Here is a 21,816-nt window from a genome sequence, read left to right as displayed (position 1 = left end):
GCCTCATAGAACAGTATGGTGTCCAAAGGAAAAAAACATCATAGAAAAGTTTGGTTTCCAAAGAAAAAAAAAAAGCATCATAGAACAGTATGGTGTCCAAAGGGGAAAAAAAAGCATCATAGAACAGTATGGTGTCCAAAGAAAAAAACAGCATCATAGAACAGTATGGTGTCCAAAGAAAAAAACAGCATCATAGAACAGTATGGTGTCCAAAGAAAAAAAAAGCATCATAGAACAGTATGGTGTCCAAAGAAAAAAACAGCATCATAGAACAGTATGGTGTCCAAAGACAAAAGCCTCATAGAACTGTATGGTGTCCCTAGAAAAAATGAATCATCATAGAACAGTATGGTTTCAAAAGAAAAAAAAAGCATCATAGAACAGTATGGTGTCCAAAGAAAAAAGCATCATAGAACAGTATGGTGTCCAAAGAAAAAAGCATCATAGAACAGTATGGTGTCCAAAAAAAAAGCATCATAGAACAGTATGGTGTCCAAAGAAAAAAAGCATCATAGAACAGTATGGTGTCCAAAGAAAAAAGCATCATAGAACAGTATGGTGTCCAAAGAAAAAAAAAGCATCATAGAACAGTATGGTGTCCAAAGAAAAAAGCATCATAGAACAGTATGGTGTCCAAAGAAAAAAGCATCATAGAACAGTATGGTGTCCAAAGAAAAAAGCATCATAGAACAGTATGGTGTCCAAAGAAAAAAAGCATCATCATAGAACAGTATGGTGTCCAAAGAAAAAAAAAGCATCATAGAACAGTATGGTGTCCAAAGAAAAAAAAGCATCATAGAACAGTATGGTGTCCAAAGAAAAAAGCATCATAGAACAGTATGGTGTCCAAAGAAAAAAGCATCATAGTACAGTATGGTGTCCAAAGAGAAAAAAGCATCATAGAACAGTATGGTGTCCAAAGAAAAAAACCATCATAGAACAGTATGGTGTCCAAAGAAAAAAACATCATAGAACAGTATGGTGTCCAAAAAAAAAGCATCATAGAACAGTATGGTGTCCAAAGAAACACCATCATAGAACAGTATGGTGTCCAAAGAAAAAAGCATCATAGAACAGTATGGTGTCCAAAGAAAAAAACCCATCATAGAACAGTATGGTGTCCAAAGAAAAAAGCATCATAGAACAGTATGGTGTCCAAAAGAAAAGCATCATAGAACAGTATGGTGTCCAAAGAAAAAAACATCATAGAACAGTATGGTGTCCAAAGAAAAAAACAGCATCATAGAACAGTATGGTGTCCAAAAAAAAAGCATCATAGAACAGTATGGTGTCCAAAGAAAAAAAGCATCATAGAACAGTATGGTGTCCAAAGAAAAAAGCATCATAGAACAGTATGGTGTCCAAAGAAAAAAAGCATCATAGAACAGTATGGTGTCCAAAGAAAAAAGCATCATAGAACAGTATGGTGTCCAAAGAAAAAAAGCATCATCATAGAACAGTATGGTGTCCAAAGAAAAAAGCATCATAGAACAGTATGGTGTCCAGAGAAAAAAACATCATAGAACAGTATGGTGTCCAAAAAAAAAGCATCATAGAACAGTATGGTGTCCAAAGAAAAAAAGCATCATCATAGAACAGTATGGTGTCCAAAGAAAAAAAAGCATCATAGAACAGTATGGTGTCCAAAGAAAAAAGCATCATAGAACAGTATGGTGTCCAAAGAAAAAAGCATCATAGAACAGTATGGTGTCCAAAGGAAAAAAAAGCATCATAGAACAGTATGGTGTCCAAAGGAAAAAAAAAAAGCATCATAGAACAGTATGGTGTCCAAAGAAAAAAGCATCATAGAACAGTATGGTGTCCAAAGAAAAAAAAAGCATCATAGAACAGTATGGTGTCCAAATAAAAAAAGCATCATAGAACAGTATGGTGTCCAAAGAAAAAAGCATCATAGAACAGTATGGTGTCCAAAGAAAAAAGCATCATAGAACAGTATGGTGTCCAAAGAAAAAAGCATCATAGTACAGTATGGTGTCAAAAGAAAACAGCATCATAGAACAGTATGGTGTCCAAAGAAAAAGCATCATAGAACAGTATGGTGTCCAAAGAAAAAGCATCATAGAACAGTATGGTGTCCAAAGAAAAAGCATCATAGAACAGTATGGTGTCCAAAGAAAAAGCATCATCATAGAACAGTATGGTGTCCAAAGAAAAAAAAGCATCATAGAACAGTATGGTGTCCAAAGAAAAAAGCATCATAGAACAGTATGGTGTCCAAAGAAAAAAAAAGCATCATAGAACAGTATGGTGTCCAAAGAAAAAAAGCATCATCATAGAACAGTATGGTGTCCAAAGAAAAAAAAAGCATCATAGAACAGTATGGTGTCCAAAGAAAAAAGCATCATAGAACAGTATGGTGTCCAAAGAAAAAAACATCATAGAACAGTATGGTGTCCAAAAAAAAGCATCATAGAACAGTATGGTGTCCAAAGAAAAAAAAAGCATCATAGAACAGTATGGTGTCCAAAGAAAAAAAGCATCATAGAACAGTATGGTGTCCAAAGAAAAAAGCATCATAGAACAGTATGGTGTCCAAAGAAAAAAGCATCATAGAACAGTATGGTGTCCAAAGAAAAAAGCATCATAGAACAGTATGGTGTCCAAAGAAAAAAGCATCATAGAACAGTATGGTGTCCAAAGAAAAAAACATCATAGAACAGTATGGTGTCCAAAGAAAAAAAAAGCATCATAGAACAGTATGGTGTCCAAAGAAAAAAGCATCATAGAACAGTATGGTGTCCAAAGAAAAAAAAACATCATAGAACAGTATGGTGTCCAAAAAAAAAGCATCATAGAACAGTATGGTGTCCAAAGAAAAAAAGCATCATAGAACAGTATGGTGTCCAAAGAAAAATAAAGCATCATAGAACAGTATGGTGTCCAAAGAAAAAAGCATCATAGAACAGGATGGTGTCCAAAGAAAAAGCATCATAGAACAGTATGGTGTCCAAAGAAAAAGCATCATAGAACAGTATGGTGTCCAAAGAAAAACCATCATAGAACAGTCTGGGGTCCAAATAAAAAACAATCAAAGAACATTATGGTGTCCAAAGAAAAAACCATCATAGAACAGTATGGTGTCCAAACAAAAAAAAAAAGCATCATAGAACAGTATGGTGTCCAAAGAAAAAAGCATCATAGAACAGTGTGGTGTCCAAAAAAAAAAAAAAGCATCGTAGAACAGTATGGTGTCCAAAGGGAAAAAAAAGCATCATAGAACAGTATGGTGTCCAAAGAAAAAGCATCATAGAACAGTATGGTGTCCAAAGAAAAAGCATCATAGAACAGTATGGTGTCCAAAGAAAAAGCATCATAGAACAGTATGGTGTCCAAAGAAAAAAACAGCATCATAGAACAGTGTGGTGTCCAAAGAAAAAAACAGCATCATAGAACAGTATGGTGTCCAAAGAAAAAAGCATCATAGAACAGTATGGTGTCCAAAGAAAAAAAAACATCATAGAACAGTATGGTGTCCAAAAAAAAGCATCATAGAACAGTATGGTGTCCAAAGAAAAAAGCATCATAGAACAGTATGGTGTCCAAAGAAAAAAAAGCATCATAGAACAGTATGGTGTCCAAAGAAAAAAGCATCATAGAACAGTATGGTGTCCAAAGAAAAAAAAAACATCATAGAACAGTATGGTGTCCAAATAAAAAACCCCATCATAGAACAGTATGGTGTCCAAAAAAAAAAAGCATCATAGAACAGTACGGTGTCCAAAGAAAAAAAACCATCATAGAACAGTATGGTGTCCAAAAGAAAAGCATCATAGAACAGTATGGTGTCCAAAGAAAAAAACATCATAGAACAGTATGGTGTCCAAAAAAAAGCATCATAGTACAGTATGGTGTCCAAAGAAAAAAAAAAGCATCATAGAACAGTATGGTGTCCAAAGAAAAAAACATCATAGAACAGTATGGTGTCCAAAGAAAAAAGCATCATAGTACAGTATGGTGTCCAAAGAAAAAAAAGCATCATAGAACAGTATGGTGTCCAAAGAAAAAAGCATCATAGAACAGTATGGTGTCCAAAGGAAAAAAAAGCATCATAGAACAGTATGGTGTCCAAAGGAAAAAAAAGCATCATAGTACAGTATGGTGTCCAAAGAAAAAAGCATCATAGTACAGTATGGTGTCCAAAGAAAAAAAAAGCATCATAGAACAGTATGGTGTCCAAAGAAAAAAGCATCATAGAACAGTATGGTGTCCAAAGAAAAAAAGCATCATAGAACAGTATGGTGTCCAAAGAAAAAAAGCATCATAGAACAGTATGGTGTCCAAAGAAAAAAGCATCATAGTACAGTATGGTGTCCAAAGAAAAAAAAACATCATAGAACAGTGTGGTGTCCAAAGAAAAAAACATCATAGAACAGTATGGTGTCCAAAAAAAAAAGCATCATAGAACAGTATGGTGTCCAAAGAAAAAAAAAGCATCATAGAACAGTATGGTGTCCAAAGAAAAAAAGCATCATCATAGAACAGTATGGTGTCCAAAGAAAAAAGCATCATAGAACAGTATGGTGTCCAAAGAAAAAAAAAGCATCATAGAACAGTATGGTGTCCAAAGGGAAAAAAAAGCATCATAGAACAGTATGGTGTCCAAAGAAAAAAGCATCATAGTACAGTATGGTGTCCAAAGAAAAAAACATCATAGTACAGTATGGTGTCCAAAGAAAAAAAAAGCATCATAGAACAGTATGGTGTCCAAAGAAAAAAAAAAGCATCATAGTACAGTATGGTGTCCAAAGAAAAAAAAAAAAGCATCATAGAACAGTATGGTGTCCAAAGAAAAAAAAAAGCATCATAGTACAGTATGGTGTCCAAAGAAAAAAACCCATCATAGAACAGTGTGGTGTCCAAAGAAAAAAACATCATAGTACAGTATGGTGTCCAAAGAAAAAAAAAGCATCATAGAACAGTATGGTGTCCAAAGATAAAAAAAAAAGCATCATAGAACAGTATGGTGTCCAAAGAAAAAAAGCATCATCATAGAACAGTATGATGTCCAAAGAAAAAAAGAACATCATAGAACAGTATGGTGTCCAAAGAAAAAAGCATCATAGAACAGTATGGTGTCCAAAGAAAAAAGCATCATAGAACAGTATGGTGTCCAAAGAAAAAAAAAGCATCATAGAACAGTATGGTGTCCAAAGAAAAAAACAGCATCATAGTACAGTATGGTGTCCAAAGAAAAAAAGCATCATCATAGAACAGTATGGTGTCCAAAGAAAAAAAAGCATCATAGAACAGTATGGTGTCCAAAGAAAAAAGCATCATAGAACAGTATGGTGTCCAAAGAAAAAAGCATCATAGAACAGTATGGTGTCCAAAGAAAAAAGCATCATAGAACAGTGTGGTGTCCAAAGAAAAAAAAGCATCATAGAACAGTGTGGTGTCCAAAGAAAAAAAAAACATCATAGAACAGTATGGTGTCCAAGGAAAAAAAGCATCATAGAACAGTACGGTGTCCAAAGAAAAAAAAGCATCATAGAACAGTGTGGTGTCCAAATAAAAAACCCCATCATAGAACAGTATGGTGTCCAAAAAAAAAAAGCATCATAGAACAGTACGGTGTCCAAAGAAAAAAAACCATCATAGAACAGTATGGTGTCCAAAAGAAAAGCATCATAGAACAGTATGGTGTCCAAAGAAAAAAAAAAAAGCATCATAGAACAGTATGGTGTCCAAAGAAAAAAACATCATAGAACAGTATGGTGTCCAAAAAAAAGCATCATAGTACAGTATGGTGTCCAAAGAAAAAAAAAAGCATCATAGAACAGTATGGTGTCCAAAGATAAAAAAAAAAAAAAAGCATCATAGAACAGTATGGTGTCTAAAGAAAAAAAAAAAAAAAGCATCATAGAACAGTGTGGTGTCCAAAGAAAAAAACCCATCATAGAACAGTATGGTGTCCAAAAGAAAAGCATCATAGAACAGTATGGTGTCCAAAGAAAAAACCATCATAGAACAGTATGGTGTCCAAAAGAAAAGCATCATAGAACAGTATGGTGTCCAAAGAAAAAAACATCATAGAACAGTATGGTGTCCAAAAAAAAGCATCATAGAACAGTGTGGTGTCCAAAGAAAAAAACCCATCATAGAACAGTATGGTGTCCAAAGATAAAAAAAAAAAAAAAGCATCATAGAACAGTATGGTGTCCAAAGATAAAAAAAAAAAAAAAGCATCATAGAACAGTATGGTGTCCAAAGAAAAAAACAGCATCATAGAACAGTATGGTGTCCAAAGAAAAAAAAAACATCATAGAACAGTATGGTGTCCAAAGAAAAAAAAAACATCATAGAACAGTATGGTGTCCAAAGAAAAAAGCATCATAGTACAGTATGGTGTCCAAAAGAAAAGCATCATAGAACAGTATGGTGTCCAAAGAAAAAAACATCATAGAACAGTATGGTGTCCAAAAAAAAGCATCATAGAACAGTATGGTGTCCAAAGAAAAAAACATCATAGAACAGTATGGTGTCCAAAAGAAAAGCATCATAGAACAGTATGGTGTCCAAAGAAAAAAACATCATAGAACAGTATGGTGTCCAAAGAAAAAAACAGCATCATAGAACAGTATGGTGTCCAAAGAAAAAAAAAACATCATAGAACAGTATGGTGTCCAAAGAAAAAAGCATCATAGAACAGTATGGTGTCCAAAGAAAAAAACATCATAGAACAGTATGGTGTCCAAAGAAAAAAGCATCATAGAACAGTATGGTGTCCAAAGATAAAAAAAAAAGCATCATAGAACAGTATGGTGTCCAAAGAAAAAAGCATCATAGAACAGTATGGTGTCCAAAAAAAAAAAACATAATAGAACAGTATGGTGTACAAATAAAAAAAAACTTCATAGAACAGTATGGTGTCCAAAAAAAAAGCATCATAGAACAGTATGGTGTCCAAAGAAAAAAGCATCATAGAACAGTATGGTGTCCAAAGAAAAAAAAAACATCATAGAACAGTATGGTGTCCAAAGAAAAAAACATCATAGAACAGTATGGTGTCCAAAAAAAAAGCATCATAGAACAGTATGGTGTCCAAAGAAAAAAAGCATCATAGAACAGTATGGTGTCCAAAGAAAAAAACATCATAGAACAGTATGGTGTCCAAAAAAAAGCATCATAGAACAGTATGGTGTCCAAAGAAAAAAAACATCATAGAACAGTATGGTGTCCAAAGAAAAAAACATCATAGAACAGTATGGTGTCCAAATAAAAAACCCCATCATAGAACAGTATGGTGTCCAAACCAAAATCATCATAGCACAGTATGGTGTCCAAAGAAAAAAAACATCATAGAACAGTATGGTGTCCAAAGAAAAAAGCATCATAGAACAGTATGGTGTCCAAAAGAAAAGCATCATAGAACAGTATGGTGTCCAAAGAAAAAAAACATCATAGAACAGTATGGTGTCCAAAGAAAAAAGCATCATAGAACAGTATGGTGTCCAAAAGAAAAGCATCATAGAACAGTATGGTGTCCAAAGAAAAAAAACATCATAGAACAGTATGGTGTCCAAAAGAAAAGCATCATAGAACAGTATGGTGTCCAAAGAAAAAAAACATCATAGTACAGTATGGTGTCCAAAGAAAAAAACATCATAGTACAGTATGGTGTCCAAAAGAAAAGCATCATAGAACAGTATGGTGTCCAAAGAAAAAAAACATCATAGAACAGTATGGTGTCCAAAAGAAAAGCATCATAGAACAGTATGGTGTCCAAAGAAAAGCATCATAGTACAGTATGGTGTCCAAAGAAAAGCATCATAGAACAGTATGGTGTCAAAAGAAAAAAAAAGCATCATAGAACAGTATGGTGTCCAAAAAAAACAAAAAAACAAAACAAAAAAAAAACCCATCATAGTATAGCATGTCGTCACTGCCGAGAAAGATGGTAGCTCACTCATGGAGCTCCCGACAACCACTGATTAACTTGATAAATTTGGTAATGTACACTTGGACGATAACAACAACGTGTCTTTTTCTCTCGGGGAAACTCTGCGGGGAAATGCTGAGCAATATTCAACGTTTCAGTCAATGAAAATTCAAAACTTAAAAAAGAAAATTCTAAATGTCATAGTAAACAGTAATGCAACATGTCAACAAAAATTGTAAATGTAGTATAGTCAGACTTTTTCAAAGTTGTGGGAAGGAGCCCCTCGCCAACAGTGGTACCAGAGATTAAATCTCCACGGGAAAAATCTAAGCCAGACAAAGCCGCACTGGAAGGAACGACAAAAACAACATGCTCGAGTAGATTCAGAAAATGAATTCCACTCTGCAGGTGGCGGCAGATGTTGCTCCAGTTAAGGAGTTAAAGACGCCTGCACGAGCCGACACATCTTTAAATGTAGAAACATGAAATATTTCTTAAGTCTCTGCCACACACACACACACACACACCCCTCTCTCTGTGCTCCATGATCCCTCCCCTCGTAGCCTCCTAAGGAAACATGCTGATGTGACAATGTGTAAACATGATAACAGTTTTAGCTTACAATGCTAAAAATGAGGCTAACGTCTCCGTCGAACAAGTAAACAAATGTTGACAATATTGCAGATAAAAAATGTTTCGACACCATCTAACCACACAAAAAACTAATGGCAGCTTTCACAGTCACAAGTCAGCATTGGCATACAGTTATCTATATCACAACATCCACAGTAAACACAAAATATTACCTGTTTAACAAAAACTCTGCTGTATCAGCAGCACTTTCCAGGCCCAGATCTTGCTGGAGCTTTCTCCATCAGTCAAAGGATGACCCGATGTTTACTCTGCTTTGAGCCCTCAATCTGTCGCATTTCCTCTTCGTTTCTGCCTTTTCAGAGGCAGACCTACACTTCCTTTCAGCCTTTGCCAGTGGGGCAAGCAGAGGCCGCTTCCTGCTGTCGCTCTCTTTTTTTTTCCATATCGAAACTCGTGTATCTGAATTGCTCAGAGGAGCAGAAGAGTGTCAAAATGGAGCGAGGGGATTGGACAGAGGGTAAGAGAGAGAGAGAGGGCAAATTTGAGCAAGGAGTAACTCCCATGTGGACCGGATGGCTGTGATTGGTCAATTTCTTTGCAGCTCCTGCAGCCGCCAGAGAGAATAGATTTTTTTGGTTCCTTTTGCTCTTCACATTTAAGACTAGACTTAAGACTTTCCTCTTTGATAAAGCTTATAGTTAGGGCTGGCTCAGGCTTGCCCTGTACCAGCCCTTAGTTAGGCTGACTTAGGCCTAGTCTGCCGGAGGACCCCCCTATAATACACCGGGCCCCTTCTCTCTCTCTCTCTCTCTCTCTCTCTCTCGTATCCTATTACTGCATCTTGCTAACTCAGCCATTCTGGATGTCACTAACTCGGCTTCTTCTCCGGAGCCTTTGTGCTCCACTGTCTCTCAGATTAACTCATATCACAGCGGTGCCTGGACAGCGTGACGTGTGTGGTTGTGCTGCTGCCGTGGTCCTGCCAGATGCCTCCTGCTGCTGCTGCCATCATTAGTCATTAGTCATACTTCTACTGTTATTATACACATATGACTATTGTCACACATGTATACTGCCAGATATTAATACATACTTTCAACATATTGTACCGCAGTAGCCAGAACTATAACTATAATATTATTACTTTCAATAATGTTGTTGTAAGCTACTTCATTGTGTCATACAGATTACTGTTAATTTATTATGTTGATCTGTTCTGTTCATTGTGCAGCTAGCACTACTGGGCCATAACCAACATCTAAATGATGTTAATGATACTGATCTATCTTTCTAAACGTAGACCATAGCTTTAAGATGTAATCACTTTTATAAGCAACGTGAAAAGACGTCACTCATGTTTCTGTGTGTTGTTGCACCACACGTCACGCAGCTCAGTGACATCATGATGAGCATTCAATGCAATGACACGAGAAAGAGAAGCTTCAGTTTTCTGCTGCTGGTTGGTTTCTGTGTTATATCAGCACATATACAGGATCATGGAAACAACTATCAGGTCATGATGTCATAGTTCAATGGTTTTATTGAGAGCGGCGTCAGTTTGCACAGATCAGAAGGAAATATGAAGAATACAGAAGTTACTGGTAAATATACAAATACAAAATAAAAGATGGTGCTTTTACAAAACTGATATAGACACTGAGCTGTTTAAGGATATATAAATATATGTTAAAAAAAAGACACAATAGAAAAAATAACGAATAAAAAAAACAGGAAAAAAAATAGAAAACAACGAAAACAGAAAGCACCATCTCAGACACCAAAAAAACAGTAGGTCCCAACATTGAACTGGTGACAAGAATCTGCAGATGACATCACTCTGTTTTCTTCTCTAGATATTTAATAAAAAATAAATTCACCTGTTCATTTCTCAAACACCTGAATTAGTCCTGACATCATCATCGAGCCACGTCTTTTACCAGTTACCGCCATCAGTGAGCATTTCTTCTCTGACGTCAGGAAACAGCTGATGAGTCGTCTCTCAGCTGTTTTTGAGAATCAGTGGAAAAACATTTACAGCCTGGTGATAACCAATGAAATGTGATGACAGGAAGACAGAAGCCTCGGACTGAAAACACACCGGCGCCACCGCTGTATGGCATGTGACATGACACACACCAAACTACATTTTGTCACGTGTGACCAAAACAGGATATTATGAAGTTCCCTGGCGCTACTTGTCAACATGGATGTCCGACAGCTTGGAGCTCTGCAGGTCGTTTGTGCCCTGCTCTACGCTGAGAAGAAACAGGAAACGAAGAAAGGGATTTGGGGAAAGGAAAAGGTCGCTGCACGCAGATTGCGCAGGTTGTCAACTCTGCAGAGAGTTGGAGGTGAGTTCTGTGAATGAAACTCAGTTGCCACTGCGCCGCTAGCCTATTAGCTTTCATCGTACTGTCTATATAGCAGGGGTTAAAGCAAGAAAAAATTTTGTGCCTGAAATGTGGAGCTCGGAAGATTTTTGTGCCTGAAATCTGAAATCTTATCTGGAGCAGGGGGCTTGGTGTTGCGGTCACAAAATGAAGAGTACAAATGTATGTGTTGCAAAGGAACGTGTTTATTATCAACACGAACATAAAGATTATAGCTTTAGTCGTTACTTTTCAGTTTAAACTTTTATAGTATAATGAGTTTATAAATAAAGATTAAACTTTCAGTGGTTACCAGACTATTTGACTTATAGCTCCTACATCTCTTTTTTGCCTTGGTGCTATTTATTTTTAGAAGCTAAATCATTTAGGCTGTTTGCAAAATTGTATCGCGCTTGATGTGAATTAAACAGGCAGTTAGGTCGAAATTTCGCCTCTGGGCAAGTATGTCATCATTGAAATGGATCACATAATGTTGTTTCTATTACCTCACCTTCAAAATTACCGCTGGCTTACCAGAGCCTCTCCCGCTCCGTCTGTGCTCTGTGTCTCAATGTGACATGATGTGAAAGCATGCACAGGCGTCAGTGTTGATTGGCTATTACTTGTGCCATGTACCAATCAGAGGGGGCTGTAGGCGGGACATTGTTACAAAGCTCAGTGCAGTGGGGACTGCAGGCAGGGAGAGAGACGGCTGTATCAGAGCAAAAGGAGTGAGTTTTAAAATACATTTATTTGATCGGTTATCGATGGAAAAACGTCCGATGCCGATTACAGTAAACAGTAGGTTGTGTTTACTCGCACACTGTGCACCTAAATCATTTTCCCGGTTCGAACATATATATATTTTTAGGGGCAAATGCAAGTCAAATGCTCGCACTGTAGAGCACTTCTGCCCGTGCTGGACAGAAATTTCGCCACGCCGGAAATCCGCTGTGTGCCGGAGAACTTTAATCCCTGTATATAGTCTATGCATGTATTCTGACCCAGATTATTGTACCTGTCATAGCTGAGTGATCGAACGGGTTTTAGGGAAATGCTACAGATGACAGCGGATGACTTTGATTTCTTGCTGGGGCTGGTAGAGCTGTACATCTCAAGGAAACACACCAGATTGAGGCTTGCCATTTCCCCTAGAGAATGTCTGTCCTTGACCCTGTGCTGTCTGGCTACAGGTGGGTTATTTAAATTGCGTGGAAGTAAAAATAAATGAATCAGATCTGCCTCCAGAGCCTGGGTCCGAACACAACGCGCACTATGTGCTCCTGTGGACGCCGCTATTGTTGTTGTTGCTTGCCGACTTGTCCTCCTCACATTTATTCCGTCCTCCTGTGTGCTGACGTGGGACATATCCCGCCTCTCATTAGCTGATGCTCTTTGTCAGTCATGTCACACCTCTCCTGTTTTCTAGCATGCCAGATATGCAGTCCTAGTCACAGACGAGGTGGCGACTGGCTCAGAGGGTTGTTCACACATGAGGACAGTCTACCTGCCAACTCACCTCCGACCCAAAGTGGCTCTCAAGATCCTCTGCGACATCAAAATCGTGGTGAAAATTGTGTAATGTGAGCTAGGCTTAAGCTTCAAATCACAGGAAGTATCTGATCGGTTGTCATAACGATTGTGGGTCATTTAGTTTAGCATGTTTTTCAAGTCTCTCCTCATCCGTTAGAAACAGCTACAGAGTTGTCTTTACACATCTGTGATGAGGAGAGGAGTCGAGCTGTTACGGGAGCAGAGAAGAGCTGCTAGTGGGGAAAATGCATTTAAATGTGGGGGCAGCGAGGCTGGAAACAGGACAGTGGCGGAGCACCAACGCACTTCTTGCCACCACCAGTGTGGGGTCGTACGTTGAAAATAACAGAGGCCTATTTGTTGACACATGGCGTTCACCAACGGCGTGTTTTGTGCCTTTAGCTGAATGTTCAAGCTTTTACAGGTTTTATTTTTGATAAATATATACACAGGATTATGGAAACAACTATCTCCTGCAGTCATAATGGGGAAATGCTGGCGTCATTACAGCAAAGTACCATGTCTGCACAGAACGTACAGTAACATGAGGTCATGACGTGGCGATGGGGAAGACAAAGGCCTCAGCTATCTACAGGTGTCTGATTTTGAAGAGTTAAACTGAAGAGAAAACATTGCTGAATAATAAGCAGCTAAATATTTAACTTTAATATTTAATAATCAGCAGCAGCTCCACTTCCTGCTTTCACTTCCTGTTTCTGACTCTTGAGGTTGACGGTCTCTCTCCTGAGTGGATCGTCATGTGAAAACACAAGTAAGTGACACAAAAGTAAAAGTAAAGAGTCTCATACTGTTTCTAAAACTCGCTGACATTTTTCTGTTGGCTTTGATGAAGACTACTTCTTGTCTGGTCTCCCCCGTCCTCTGCAGTCCTCTTCATCAGCTGCAGCCGAGTGACTTCTCTCCCGTGTGAGTCCTCATGTGACGCACCAAATTCTCATTGCAAGGGAATCTTTTCCCACACAAGGAGCAGCCGAAAGGTTTCTGCCCCGTGTGGTTCCACATGTGCACCTTCAGGTGGATACTCTCAATGAAAGCTTTCCCACACACTGAGCAGCTGTATGGTCTCTCTCCCGTGTGAGTTTTAATGTGAACCTTCAGGTTTCCGGTTTCGCTGAAAGCTTTCCCACAAACGGAGCAAATATAGGGTTTCTCTCCAGTGTGTGTCCTCATGTGTCTTTGTAAACTCCCACTCTGTGAGAAGGACTTACTGCAGACGGAGCAGCCGAACGGTCTCTCTCCTGTGTGGGTCCTCATGTGTGTCTTCAAGTAGCCCTTCTGCATGAATCTTTTCCCACACACATTGCAGCTGAAGGGTTTCTCGTCAGCACGACAGTCACTGGCAGGGACAGACATGTTCAGACTCAGATGGGTTAATTCTGTCTGAGGTCCTCTGGTCTCTGTCCAATCATCAGTGTCATCGTCTCCGGGCGCTGGTCCTGGTCCTGGTCCTCCACAGTGGTGTCCCTCAGACTGAGGTTCCTCTTCATCATCTTCACTCTTCACAGGGACAGGAGTGAATGTGAACTTGGTGATATCAGCCTCCTCCAGCCCTTGAAGCTGCTCTCCCTCCTGACTGCTCCACAGTTCCTCCTCTTCCTCTTTAATGTGTGGGGGCTCTGGGTCCTCCTGGTCCACACTGGAGCTCCACTCCTGCTGCTCAGGGGGAACCTCTTCTTTAACCACCAACAGCTGCTGGACGTCTGCACCAAACAGGAAACAGAAAACAGAGACAAACTGTCATTTGATGCCAGATGAGCAACCTGACACACTGCAGGATATAGTGCCCATAACACAATTTATTTGTGGGGGGGCAAAAAGCTTAACATTGATTTGTTTGAAGAATCTGTGTTTGCTAAGGAAAAAGGACAGTGGGCTGAGGATATGTGGACTAAACCAAAATTTCATACTTTTACGAGGATAAAAACTGAATATGGCACAGAGAATTATGATGTATATAATTTGACTAAAAAGCAGAGATCTTTATGTGCCCAGCTGAGATCTGGTATTTTACCTTTGACTGTGGAAACTGGACGGTATGTTAATGTAGAAGAAAGGTGGATTTGTCCAATGTGTTGTCTACATGATACAGAAAATGTGTTTCATTTTGTTTTCAACTGTCGTTTGTATTGTGAACTGCGTGAAGTTTTGTTTAGTAAGATAAAAATGGACGTTGATTTTATGAATATGGACGATGCACAAAGACTGAGTTGGCTGTTCACATATGAAACATATAAATTAGCCAGGTATGTGGAAAAAGCTTTATCAAGATAATGTTAAAATACGCGATAGTTATGTTATATAGAAACCTATGTATTGCCTGTGTTTCTTTTTCTTTTTCCACATGTTTGGTATGCAAGACCGGAAGATGTACGTTTTGTAAAAAGTGGTGTCTTGAAATCCCATGAGGAACGGGCCAAATATATGGCACGACACAGAAATAAAAAAAAAGAAAAAAGAATGAATTTATCAACATTTTTCAGAACTTTTTTTTTTGGCGGAACATTTCAATAACATTTTTTTAACATTTTCCTAATTTTTTTCAGTTTTATAGAAAGAAATTCTGACATTTTATCAACATTTTTCTGACATGTTATAAATATTTTTTCTAAAATTGTATTGATTTTTGTGACAATTTATTTTTTTCCTAACATTTTAATTCTTTTTTTTTTCTCCGAATTTTTAAAAATATATATTTTTCTGACATTTTGTTAACATTTTCTTTGGCCGAGATTTTACTGACGTTTTTACTACTTTTTTTTGACATTTTTACTTTTTATGACATTTTATGTAAAAAAAAAAAAAATGATGAGTCTCTTTTAAACCTCCTCTTTAGGTTTAGGGCATGCTGCTCTGCAGCCTTCTTGTTGTTTGGCATATTCACACAACTTTATCTCAGAGGCAATGCAACCTGGTAATGGCCATCTACAAGCCTGGCTGAATCCTGGACGAGCTTCATGAACCTTTGGTCTTCTCTCCACTGACCAGGTTGTTCATCATAACTGCATTCTGGGAAATCTGTTATGAACTGCCGCTGCCAAAGCTCCTCCACGTTCAGGACTGAGATTCTGTTAACAGTCACAACATCCATTCCATCACCATTGTCTCCTCCCAGTGGTCCATTAACAGTCCAGCCCAGAATAGTCTTAATGGCATAGGGTCCATCATCCACACTACGGATGACTTGTAGTGGTTCCAGTGCCTTTGGTACGTTTAGCTCAACTTCGGAGTCAATCTCAGGTAAGTGAACATCTCCCAAGTGAGGCCACCTCTGAAGATCCCTTTGACATGGAATATTGCCCTTATGCACTGGGATGCACTCCTGGGTGTAGGTATTGGGCAAATCACAGTATGTCTCCCTGTCTAAGCCAGCCACCTCCAGTCCTGTGACCACACAGCTATTGACAACCTTCTCTTGACCCATTGTCCGTAAAAGGATTCGTGTCCTTTTTCCTGAGAGGTTGAGCTTGTTCATGAGGTTAACTGTGCAGAAAACAGCCGTGCTACCCTGATCCAAGATGGCATAAGTAACCACTGTGTGATTACTTTTCTTGGATTTAATCTGTACTGGAACTATATGAAGCTTGCAATCATGACCACCAGCCCCAGTAAGCCCACTGGTTACCAGAGCACAGCCCACAGCAGTGCCTGGTTCTCCTTCTGTCACTGGCTCCTTTTCCTTTGAGTGGATGTGAAGCATCGTGGGTGTTTCAAACTGCACACTTTGCATGAGAGACGCTTTCGACAATCCTTGCTATTGTTCTATGCAGTAGTCACAGTTGTAGAAAAACTACTTCCTTTTGGCCTAGATCTGGGTTTTAAGCTGGTTCGATTTATGCCTCTGCTTAATACTGGTGTTGCATTTTGAATGTCCCTGAACACTGGGTCTGTTAGAATCCTTGCTTGCCTTTCAATGAAATGAGCAATATTAGTTAATGTAGCCCTTTGGTTACGCCTCTCTTATATTTCACAAGCAATAGTCCTCCATCGATCCCTTAGCTTGTAAGGCAGCTTTTTTACTATTGTCAGCATATTAGCAGGCATATCCATTTCAAACATGTACTGCACTTCATTCATTGCATTTGAACAGCCTCTGAGAAATAAGCTGTAGTCCTGGAGTGCCTTAACATCCTCTGATTTAACTGGGGCCCATGACAATGCCTTATCCATATAAGCAGCTGCAATCCTGTGTTCATCTCCAAAATGTTCCTGTAGTAGGACTTTAGCCTGAGCATAGCCCCTCTCTGGGTCCATATGCTGGCAGCTTCTTACAAGATCCCTTGTGCGACCTCTAGTGAATTGCTCGAGGAAGTACAGGCAATCACTATAACTGTCAGGCTTGCTTTCAACACCATTTTCAAATGCTCTCAGGAATGTATGATACTGCAATGGGTCACCATCAAAGACCTGAATATCTCTTTTGGGCAAGGATGACCGTTGCTGCTGTTGTATCAGTAGTGTTGTTGATATGCTATCACTTGGTTTCACATCATCATTCACGAAGTGTGATGGGGCCTGTGTCCTGTGCTGCTGCCTGTGAGGCATCATCCATTTGAAAGTGACACACATCCTTTGTTGCTGCAACCAAATCATTTTCAACAGGATTGGGAACATGTGTCTTTAAGTTAAGATAATTGGAATAAAACAGCAAGTATTTATTTTTTAATTTTTATAAGCTGAATAATTCTTAGGTCAGAATGCCACCATTTCTTGATTCTGGACTCAAGTGTCAGTATCCCGGACGTTTTTGGGTTAATTTGTGTTTTCACTGAAAAGATGCCTGAACTGTCCCAGTTTACCTAAACTCACCTTAACCGGAAGTAGAATCCACCGAGTCTCCATTTGAAACCAGACTGATGACAATCAGCTTGGCAACCATGGTAACAGTAATGGTCAGTAAACAATAGGCCTGTAGTCTCCTGGTTGACTGGTCGATTATTTGGTCGCTATGCTCTCTGAGCAAATTCTCATTGGTCGAATAATTGCAGTGTTACTTTCATAAGGAGAAAAGTGCTACATCAACCACTTTCCAGGATTAATCCATTATTTCCTGTGGCGGGGGGACAGGCTAAGTTACCTGTCAACAACAGGGGTGTTTTGAAAACACCCCTGTTGTTGACAGAAAGTTGAACTCGCCCACCCTCACGCTCAGCGTCATAGTGACGCAGACCTCGTGTCTGTCTCTGTAAGCTGACACCATTTCCCTCAGTGGAAACGAAGCTTTGATTTACTGTATTTCACAGATAAGAAACAATAAATTGTGAAGACAGTAAAGCCTCCACCAAAATAGCATTTTTGAAACTGTCACTGAAGCCATGTTTAATGTGTGTTTAATGTGTGTTTGTTTAATGTGTGTTTTGAATCAACTATATAAATAAAGTTTGATTTGAACTAAACTTTACAGCACTTAACACAGTCCTCCACCGCCGACTAGTGTTTTGGAGGTGTAAGGGCAGAGTGACACAGACACAACACCGCTGCAGTAAAAATAACATGCAAATTTTTTTTTCCCCATGACTAATCGATTAGTTGAAGATTATGTGCGACTTTAGTCGACCAAGATTTTCTTTGGTTCACCACAGCCCTAGTAAACAGGTTGTGAACAAAATATTATTAGTTTTTTTGGGGGGATTCATTAATTCATTAACATTTATTGGAAATTTCTTAAAACATTTTATCAGGTGAGACGTCACAAGAAGAAGCAGTGTTGGTAACAGACCTGCTGTGTGTTTATAACCACAGAAGAAGAAGACACTAACCTGCTGTGTGTTTATAACCACAGAAGAAGACACTAATCTGCTGTGTGTTTATAACCACAGAAGAAGACACTAATCTGCTCTGTGTTTATAACCACAAAAGAAGAAGACACTAACCTGCTCTGTGTTTATAACCACAGAAGAAGACACTAACCTGCTGTGTTTATAACCACAGAAGAAGAAGACACTAACCTGCTGTGTGTTTATAACCACAGAAGAAGACACTAACCTGCTGTGTGTTTATAACCACAGAAGAAGAAGACACTAACCTGCTGTGTGTTTATAACCACAGAAGAAGACACTAACCTGCTCTGTGTTTATAACCACAGAAGAAGATACTAACCTGCTGTGTGTTTATAACCACAGAAGACACTAACCTGCTCTATGTTTATAACCACAGAAGAAGATACTAACCTGCTGTTTATAACCACAGAAGAAGACACTAACCTGCTGTGTGTTTATAACCACAGAAGAAGACACTAACCTGCTGTGTGTTTATAACCACAGAAGAAGACACTAACCTGCTCTGTGTTTATAACCACAGAAGAAGACACTAACCTGCTGTGTGTTTATAACCACAGAAGAAGACACTAACCTGCTGTGTTTATAACCACAGAAGAAGAAGACACTAACCTGCTCTGTGTTTATAACCACAGAAGACACTAACCTGCTGTGTGTTTATAACCACAGAAGAAGAAGACACTAATCTGCTGTGTGTTTATAACCACAGAAGACACTAACCTGCTGTGTGTTTATAACCACAGAAGAAGAAGACACTAACCTGCTGTGTGTTTATAACCACAGAAGAAGAAGACACTAACCTGCTGTGTGTTTATAACCACAGAAGAAGAAGACACTAACCTGCTCTGTGTAACCTGAGCTGAGGGTTGTAAACAGCGTCCAGTAGTTTCCGTTGTCGCTCGTTCTCCTCTTTTGAGCGACAAAGTTGCTCCTCGTACTCTGCTATCGTTCTTTCAAACAGCCCAAATATCTCTTCAGCAGCCGCAGTTAGTCGCTGCTTCACCAACGCTCTCAGCATTTGGACTTTACACATCTTCACCTCTCCTCCTCCTCCTCCTCCTCCTCACTGACACGACAGTCCGCTCTCCACCGAACACTCACTCTGGCCGCCAGTCGCCATTTTGTTCAATGACACACGGTCATTTCCGGAGCGTTTTTTCCCAGTGTTTTTCCCTTCAAACTTTATTTGTGGTATGAACAGCGACAATCGTCGGAAAGTTGATCATTTACAAAGGATCCATGGAACAGGTGTGATCGGGTTCAAGACGTCATTAAAAACAGTTTTAGGTGCCTTTTGTTTTTCAGAGTGCTTCAGGGAGAATTTATTGTGTATCTAAACTCGTTATAGAAAGCAGTACAGCGTGGCTTTTTACCAGAGTACGTTCAACAATGAATGTGATATTTTGACATCAATATTAAGAGATTAAAGTAAACAGTGTTTTACATCATTGTCAGATAAGACAAATAACAACATTCTTCAAACCAAGACAGATTGTTTTTGTTAATGTGAATAAAATCACAGTTTCTGCCACAAAATTTGACAGCTGTGCAACACCAACATAAATGTTTCAGGGAATTCATCAGAGAAGCTACAGTCTATATCAGTCTTTCTTCAATCTATTTTTAATACAAGTGTTTGCTGGGTAGAAAAAGTTTAAAGGAAATTTCTTTGACCTTATTTGTCAGCAAATATCTGTTATATTATATTATATTATATTATATTATATATCTATCTATCTATCTATATCTATATATATACACACACACATACATATATACATATATATATACATATCAGGCAGGAGCCAAAAGCTTTTCCATGGTATAGTTGTGTTGCAACATTTGTCTGGAACATACATAGCTCTTGTTGTCTGTTGTTATTGACCGCATGGCTGGATAGACTAAGCTTCCCTTTCCAGGTTCATTTGTGAACCATCAAAGCCGTTTTTGATTTCTGAAAAGTACACACACACACACACACACACACACACACACACACACACACACACACACACACATTAAAGTCATTATTTGATTCCATCAATTACATTAAATATGGCAGGCAGTCAAATACAAAAGGGTCAAGAAGACAGTACTGGTCAGTCATGGAAATACATAGCATCTTCTCCTCCATACAGCCAGGCTGCCTATAACAGCAGAAACAGAGCAGAACGTAGCAAGCTTTTTTGCTCTGCACTTAGATATGCCAGCAATGTTCAGGCCACTAGTGGTATATTTATACACATGGCCCAGGCTTCCAAATATGAGTGTGGAGAATTTGCATTTGTAACCAAGACTTGTTATGATTTGGAGTAATGGTTGATATTTTAAATATTTGTCATGGAAAGCCTGGTCCATGTACAGGTCACACACACAACTTACTTCCAAAATCAGGACCTCCATGTGACGGCTATCAACAAAAACAATGTCAGGTGTATTGGGGATGTTGGCAAAGATGTCATAATCCAGGTCAAACCAACCTGGCAACACTCTCAAGTCTTTATACATTGCAGCGCTTGATGGTGAAGCTTTTTGCACAGCCTCAGATATTAAATCAACAATGCGGTCATGACGAGCAATATACAGAGCTTTGTAAGCATGACACCCATTTAGAACATGTGCTGTTGATTCAAGTTGTTCAGAATCATGGTTTAAACAAAATGGTTCATGCATACTTGGGTACCAGGTTGACAGATTATACTTAGTTGGCAATACCTGCAATCTTGCTTTGATGGTAAATTTTAAGACATCCTCACCAATAGCAGCATTTCTGTACACTGAATGTGAGGTAGAATGATCAACAAAATCGAGACAGGCTAACTTAACTTGCAGTCTTAGTCCACGCCAATGTTTTTTGGCCTCAGTCTGCTTAATACCAAGCAGGGCCTTTTGTGCAGCATCACTAAGCAGTTCGATGTTCACCCCCTGCTGGTTAATAATGGCCACTACAGCCACAGAGGAGTCAGTTATGAGCTCATCAGTGATGGGCATATCCACCTGTCCATTGTTTTGAGACCACTCTAGCTCAACTCCTGTCCGGTTGCAGAGGTCATTGAGGTCAGGCCAATCAGACCAGACCCCAAAGCCTTTGGCCTGTGAGTCCAATTTCCCAGAATCTTTCCTCCTGAAGCCCAGGAAGTTGTTCTGGGTTGCAGTGGCCAGGGGGACTTTTCTCTTACAAAAATCCAACAAAAGAGAAGCCCTGGCCATTTCTCTGACACACACACACACACACACACATACACACACACACACCAGAGGGGATGGCCCCAAACACCTCAGCAAACTGTCCAGGAGTTACAGGGATGTTATATTTTCTAAGAAACTCTTCAACAAAAGAGATGTGTGCTCATACAGACTGTCTTTGTTTTTCCAAATTAAGTAGTTACATGGAGAAAAGTTGTGCTTGTAGATGAGAGACCACGAGAGAAAGGCCTGGCGATGAAAAGCAGACATTTTATCAACGTCATAATTACAAAGAAGAAAAAAGTCAGTGCCACCTAGTTTGGACAACATGTGGAGAGGAGTAAGACTCAGACTGAAGTTGGGTTTTGGAAAAGTTGTTTTATCCAATTAATCTTAAATGTATTGTTCAAAGAAAGTTAAGACGACCAGAGTTCATGAT

General features: G+C 39.0%; 3 protein-coding genes across 3 annotated transcripts in view; 2 read left to right on the top strand and 1 right to left on the bottom strand.

Moving 5' to 3' along the window:
• Positions 1–21,816, top strand: part of LOC125904870 (gastrula zinc finger protein XlCGF57.1-like) — a 194,375-nt gene that overhangs the window by 82,892 nt on the left and 89,667 nt on the right. The window lies entirely within an intron of this gene.
• The window catches only part of dnai2b (dynein, axonemal, intermediate chain 2b), a 216,301-nt gene that overhangs the window by 116,840 nt on the left and 77,645 nt on the right, over positions 1–21,816 (top strand). The gene's annotated exons all lie outside the window — the stretch shown is intronic.
• On the bottom strand, positions 9,937–19,850 carry LOC125904896 (zinc finger protein ZFP2-like). The gene is made up of 2 exons (XM_049602611.1): positions 19,032–19,850; positions 9,937–14,117 (listed from the first exon to the last, which is right to left on the bottom strand). The coding sequence occupies exons 1-2, from the start codon at positions 19,222–19,224 to the stop codon at positions 13,294–13,296; spliced, it is 1,017 nt and encodes a 338-aa protein (XP_049458568.1). The 5' UTR covers positions 19,225–19,850; the 3' UTR covers positions 9,937–13,293.

Source organism: Epinephelus fuscoguttatus, linkage group LG17 (genome assembly GCF_011397635.1).
Source record: "Epinephelus fuscoguttatus linkage group LG17, E.fuscoguttatus.final_Chr_v1".
Classification (NCBI taxonomy): Eukaryota; Metazoa; Chordata; class Actinopteri; order Perciformes; family Serranidae; genus Epinephelus; species Epinephelus fuscoguttatus.
The sequence above is the reverse complement of the archived record's forward strand: the minus strand, read 5'-3'. Positions and strand labels throughout refer to the sequence as shown.